Source organism: Marmota marmota, unplaced genomic scaffold (assembly GCF_001458135.2).
Source record: "Marmota marmota marmota unplaced genomic scaffold, marMar, whole genome shotgun sequence".
Classification (NCBI taxonomy): Eukaryota; Metazoa; Chordata; class Mammalia; order Rodentia; family Sciuridae; genus Marmota; species Marmota marmota.
This window is the reverse complement of record NW_026000221.1, coordinates 22,196,743-22,202,742: the sequence shown is the minus strand read 5'-3', so window position 1 is coordinate 22,202,742 and position 6,000 is coordinate 22,196,743. Positions and strand designations below refer to the sequence as shown.

General features: G+C 51.5%; 1 protein-coding gene across 1 annotated transcript in view; it reads right to left on the bottom strand.

Moving 5' to 3' along the window:
- Nucleotides 1–370: 370 nt before the first annotated feature.
- Nucleotides 371–6,000, bottom strand: part of LOC107144853 — a 28,661-nt gene continuing 23,031 nt past the window's right edge. Inside the window, exon 5 of the mRNA XM_015488714.2 lies at nucleotides 371–968. Coding sequence (XP_015344200.1) covers nucleotides 665–968 — 304 coding nt within the window. The 3' untranslated portion in view covers nucleotides 371–664. The remainder of the gene's footprint in view (nucleotides 969–6,000) is intronic.

Below are 6,000 nucleotides of genomic sequence, written 5' to 3'. Positions count from 1 at the left end.
CCCTCCATCACGTAGGCCACTTCCTGGCAGGCTCATCGTGGATGGGCCCCAAGGTGGTGTTATCAAGCGAGGGGAGTTTCATGATTGGAGGTTTGCTGACATCCACTGCTCTTCCCCTTTCCCCACGATAGCCTAGCACCCCACAGACGATCTGTGAATCTGACATTAACCATGATTCTTCCTCCCAGAGTTAGAGCAAGCCCCAGTTTCTCCAGAAAAGCTTTTCTTTACTGGTAACTGTGTTCTGCAAGAAAGCCTGGAATGTAGACAAGACTGGGAATTAGCATCTAGCTGCTGATGCAAAACCTTCATGATGACAGAACCGTGCCCCCAACAGAGAACAAAGAACCCAATGATTAATTGATGAACAGAATGGAAAAGGAAGTTTTTATTTATTAATCAGCTTGGGGACTCTCTTGACACTCTAAAACAGGCTATCTCATTTAATCATTGCAACAACACTCCAGGAAATAGTACTGTCCCCACATCACCTATAAGAACATCCAGACTCAGGGAAGGTAAGCCCTATGTCCAAGTTCATGGAGAGACAGTGATGGACAGGATTTGAATTCAGGCTCTCCTGCAATCTCAGAGTGTACAGGCAGTACATTCCAGACTCAGTTCCCGATGGTCAATGTCCCTCCAGGTAGCACACACTCCCTGGTCAACAGAAAGACTCTTGGGCTTTACCAAGACAGCCTCTTCTGAGATGGCCCTTGTTTCCTGGTGAGGGCATTTGAGGAGAGAGACATTGATTGATGTGGGTTGTAATAATACTCATTTGTCTGTAATTACTCCTTGAATTCCAGCCAAAATGGGCCACCGTGAGCAGCAGCTGGACAAGATGTCTGGATTCTCCCACGTAGCAAAGCGTTAGGAACAGGATGGTCAGCAAGGGAGAGCCAGGCAGGGGGAGAAAGCTGTTTCCATTCGATGAATATTTATTGCATCCCTGCTCCAAACCAGATCTTGAAGCGAGAGAGAAGATAGATTTGAAGTTGAAAATGTAGTCCCTTTATGTCAACTAAATGTTTATTTTAAAAGTGCAAAAATAGAAAAAGTGTTTTTTTTCTTTTGAGGGAGTCACAGGCACATGAAGAAAAATCAGCAGTGAGATGTGATGGGCGCCATATCAGGGTGTGCTGGGGGAGCCCAGAGAAAGCTGGGGATCTGGGAAGACACCAAAGGGGTGACTTTCAAGCCAGGCCCTACGAGTCAGATCTCACATGGCTGTTCATGGTGTGAGCGAGAGGCTGAGAGGTGGGGCAGCATGCAGGCAGGAGAGTGAAGGCCATGGGCCGACATGAGGCACGGCACGCTAGAGGAAGAGCAAGAGTCAGACACATTCACTCTCCTGCCACGTGCTGCCTGGGAGACCTTGGGCAAGTTGGTTTCTCTGAGCCTCGGTTTCCTCCTCCATGAAATGGAGAGAATGATCTCCCTTACCCAGAGGGTTGTTGTGAATATTAAGTGTTACTACATATTTAATGATTAGAAGAGTTTCTGGAATATATAGGTGCTCGATAAAAGCTCATCAGTGTTTTAATAACTTTGTGCTGGTGGTGATGAACAGTAATGAGACACAAGAATAGGACTTTAGGCCATGGCCAAGTTACTGAGAGTTACAAATGCTACGGAAGGGATGAGGAATATGACCCCAGGGGCGATACAGGGTTCTCCTGTTCCTGAACAGAACTCCAGCAGGCAGAGAGCTCTGGACCCAACACACACAGCATATGGCAAGGCCACCTCACTCTTCCCAGGGCCTCCTGGGGAAAGCAGAGAGATGAGCTTGGCCTGACATGACAAGCTCCTCACCATCAAGCCCGTCACTGTCCCATGATACGCCTGTGGGGCAGGTCTGTGGGTTCATGAGGAAGTCTCAGAAATGACTCATGTGACAAGAAACAGTCTGCCTGCCCTCTTTCTGCCCCACTCACTGCATCCCTCTGAACAACCCTTGGAATATGGTGACAGAGAGTCCACTGTCCATGTAGCCCTCCCAGGCAACCAGAGTGGCCAGGGCTTACTGGCCTCCTCTCTGGCCTCCTCACTGGGAAACTGACTGCCCCTCCCCCAGCTCCTCCCTGCACCCCTGAAGTGAGCCTAACTCTCCAGCTTTGCCCCTGCTCCTTCTCAGCAAGGTCCCCTGGCTTTCTTCGCAGCCCCCTTAAACACTGACACCTCCTGTTCCTGTTCCTCTTCTCCGCCTATCCGCCCAATGCTGTCTGTCCACCCCATGCCGTCTGTCCGCATCCCCCTGGAGATTTCCTTTCCATGGTATCTTCTCTAAAATACTCTGGTCCTCACTGATCTCTGCCTTCTTGGGACCTGTGTGTTCATGGAGAGTACCTGATCCCCAATGTTAGTCCCTTCTACATCTTATATTACCCATAAGCACCTTGACCTGCAGGACTGATCCCCCAAATAGATAAGGAGCCCCCTGGGGCCTCTCTACTTCCCTCCCCCTCAAATGGCCTTGGTCACTCTGTACTGCTCCAGAGGGGCTCCTCTAGGCTGCACCCCTCCTCCTCCCTTTGCCCACTCTAGACACAAATGTCTCAAAGAAAACCAAGGAAACGGCTCGAAATTTCCCAAAGAGAATGAGACACAAAGAGAATCGAGAATAAGGAACAAATGTCCCACGTTTGTCAATGTGAGGAGCAGAGTGAATGGTGAGACCGGCAGCACCAGCAAAGGGGGGGTTTCTTTTGCCTGGTCTGAGTCGGGGTGCACAGCTCTCCCATCTCTGGCACCCGCTGTCCTTCAGCTCCCCCCAAGTTGAGGTGACTGGGACCCAGGGAAGTCTGGGCCAATGGCCTCATTCTTTTCTGCCTGTCCTTAATGTGGTGAGATTGGGGAGGGGGAGTGTTGAAGGGCCAGGGTCTTCACTCTTTCCCATCAAAATAGGTCAGAAAATGAGGATGAAAGTGGATTTACTAATTTCCACCCACTCTTCACGTTCAGCAGCACCAGCACCTCTGCCTGGAACTCAAGCCAAAAGCACAGGAGGAATGGCTGCAGCTAGATACCAAGAAGAACCAGCAGACAAATGGGGTGGAACACAGGCAGGAGGTAGAGAGGAGCTCTGGGTGCCTCTGGGCAAAGAAAGGACCTAACAATGTGATTGAGGACATGCGTCACCCGAGGGAGAGGGGCCTGGCCATTTGGTCTCTTGAGTTCTGTTCTGGAGGAGCTGCTATGAAGAATGAAAAGGGGCTCCCAGGTGGAGCAGTGGTCCCCGGGAGTGTGACAGCAGATTTGCAGCCCCACCTCTCTGTGTGGCTTCTGGGGAAGTCAGGAAATCTGGTTCCCGTTCCTCCTCCAGCCTTGAGCAGACTGGTTGCCTTGTCTGGGTTCCATGCCACCATCCTGAAAACGAGGGGACTGGACCTGATGATCTCTAAAAGACGCCCAGCCCCACCCTTCAAGGTGATTTGAGTGTCTGCCATATGCTCAGACTGTTGGACACACTGCCCAGATGAGAGTCCACCTGGGCTAGTCATCAGGTCTGCAAGTCCACTACCGGACACTCACCTCTGGTCCCTGACTGCTGGGCAGGCCCCAGTCTTAATGAGTCCTGACGTGGCACTTGGTCATGAATGGCACTGGGCACGTGACAAGGGGCACCTGCCAGCAGCTTCTCCCCCCACCCCCGAACACAGGGAGCAATGACAATGTGCCATGTGGCTGGACCACCTCATCTAGGCTATTCTCAGCCAAGCGTTGTCCTCCAGCCCCTTCCTGTAAAGAATGCAGCCAAATTCAGCATCCACTGGTCTGAGACCATCCTGAAGTCAAATGAGCCAAGGTACCAACCCCCACACATTACAAAGGGGTCTATCCCATGGCTCTGCAGGGACATTCTGCACCCCAGCTCTCTAAGTCCCCTCCAGCCCCAGGAAGCCTTCCCTGAAGATGCTGGCTCACTCATCTGCCCCTTCTCAGAGGGCCTACACCATGTCCTACCTGAGCCCCAGAAACAGCATGTCCCCATCCATTGCCATCTCCACTGAGACCTTCCTAGGACTCCCCAACCCCACATAACCTCTGTGTCACTTGGAGTTGTGGAGCTGGAAGGGTTAAAATAAAACTGCAAGTCCTCTCTGCATGGCACTTGGAAATTACATTAGTTTGGGGAAGGTCAGCTGTAGAGGACCCCCAATACACAGTGGATTGAAGAACACACAAGTTTATCTCCATCTCTGCAGAATCATGATGGATGCTATTGAAACTGTGTTGATATGCCCCTGAAGCCCCTTACCATTTATGCTCACCAGCCTGACATCTTGTTTTTATTATTATTGTCATTTTTAGTTGTAGGTGAACACACAGTATCTTTATTTACTTGTAGGTGTGCCTCACACATGCAAGACAGGCACTTTACCCTGAGTTATGGCCCCAGCCCCCCAGCCTGACTTCTGAGAGGGCAGTACTTGCATCTTTCTCAGAGGGCTGTCCTTGGCTACTGACGTTCACTCTGCCCACCAGCGCACAGAGGACCAGAGGTTCCTAGGAACTGATGTCTTCCAGGAATAGATGGGCATCAGGGTAAAACTACCCCAGGTCCCTCTGTGCAGGCCAGCGCTGATGGCTGGACTTTCCACCCTTTCCCAGAGCTTCCCTGTGGAAGGGAGCTCTAGTCATCTGCCAGGGTGGCCGGCTGGACAACATGGGCTGCCTCCCGTCCTCTGTGTCACCTCCCCACGTACCTCTGTGCTCATGCCCTCCCAAGCAAACTGCAGTCACTAGGTCCTCTTCTGAGAGGGGCAACTGTGCTCAGCCTGGAACAGGTCAAGTTCCTTGCATCTTCTTGCTCAGCCACTTCCATGACACCCCCATCATGTTTTCCTGCTCTGCTTGGTCAAAGCAGACAGAGCCACACCCTGGCTCCCAGGAAGGAAAAGACAGGCCATATGCAGGGAGGTGGCACAACCACACCAGAGTGAGCTTAGTCCCTTCCTTTCACGTCTTTGGTGAGAATTTAGCTGCGGGGGAGGCTGGAGATGTGCCCAGCTTCGAGTCAGTTAGTAACGATGAGGTGAGATGATCATGGTGGACAGCACACAGCCTGCTACAGAACTTGAATAACACCCGTCCATCTTCTGAGCTCCAAACTATGCCAATGTAAAGCTGCATCTCTTCTAAGGGCTGCTCTGTTGAGTTCCCACAGCACAAGGAGAGCATTACTACCTCCCTTTAGAGATAAGGCAACTGAGGCACTGAGAAGTCAACCATCTTCTCTGAGCCATCCACATGAGCAGGAGACAGTTAGGATCTAAACCTGAGTCTGGCTCATGAATTTTTCTATTCTGTGGTTCTTCTGCCTTTTATCCCTACAAAAGCGTTTTTATCTTGCTCAGTATTATCACTTTGAAGGTGACAGAATTGGGGGGCAGAGAAGGGCAGGGATAATTCACATAGAGAGCAAAAGGCTGAATCAGGCCAGAGCCCAGGGGTCATGGCCGCCGCCTGCTGCTTTGTCCGAGAGGCCTCCTCCAGGCTGACTACCTCTCACAGCTCCGGCCCTGACACAGACTAGAATCACTGGGCTGCAGGAGAAGGACATGCATTCCTTGGGCTCACTGAGTCTAGAGCCCAGCCTCACCCCACAGCAGTCCCCTGAAGTTTCTAAGCAGAAAAATCTACGAATCAAGGGGACAGTGGTGGCCCAGCGTCCCTTGTTTCCCGGGCAGCCCCCTCTGTGCTTAGCTCACAGACCTTGAATCAACTCCCTGGCCTCCCCCAGGAGGAGAGGAACATTTATTCTCTTGGGCCTGGCTGTTGTGATGAAGGAACTAGACAGTGAAGAGGGATTGGGCCACCAGGGTCCCCAGATCCTGCGTGAAGCCGTCCCTTTGCTGTCGTCAGTGTCAGTTGCCTAGCAACTGCCTTTGGCAGATGGTGGCATTGAGAGCATGCCAATCTCTTCCACAGCTAAAAATACATTCCGACGACAACAGGTCTATTTTAAAAGACACAATGCGCTCCTAACGTCTT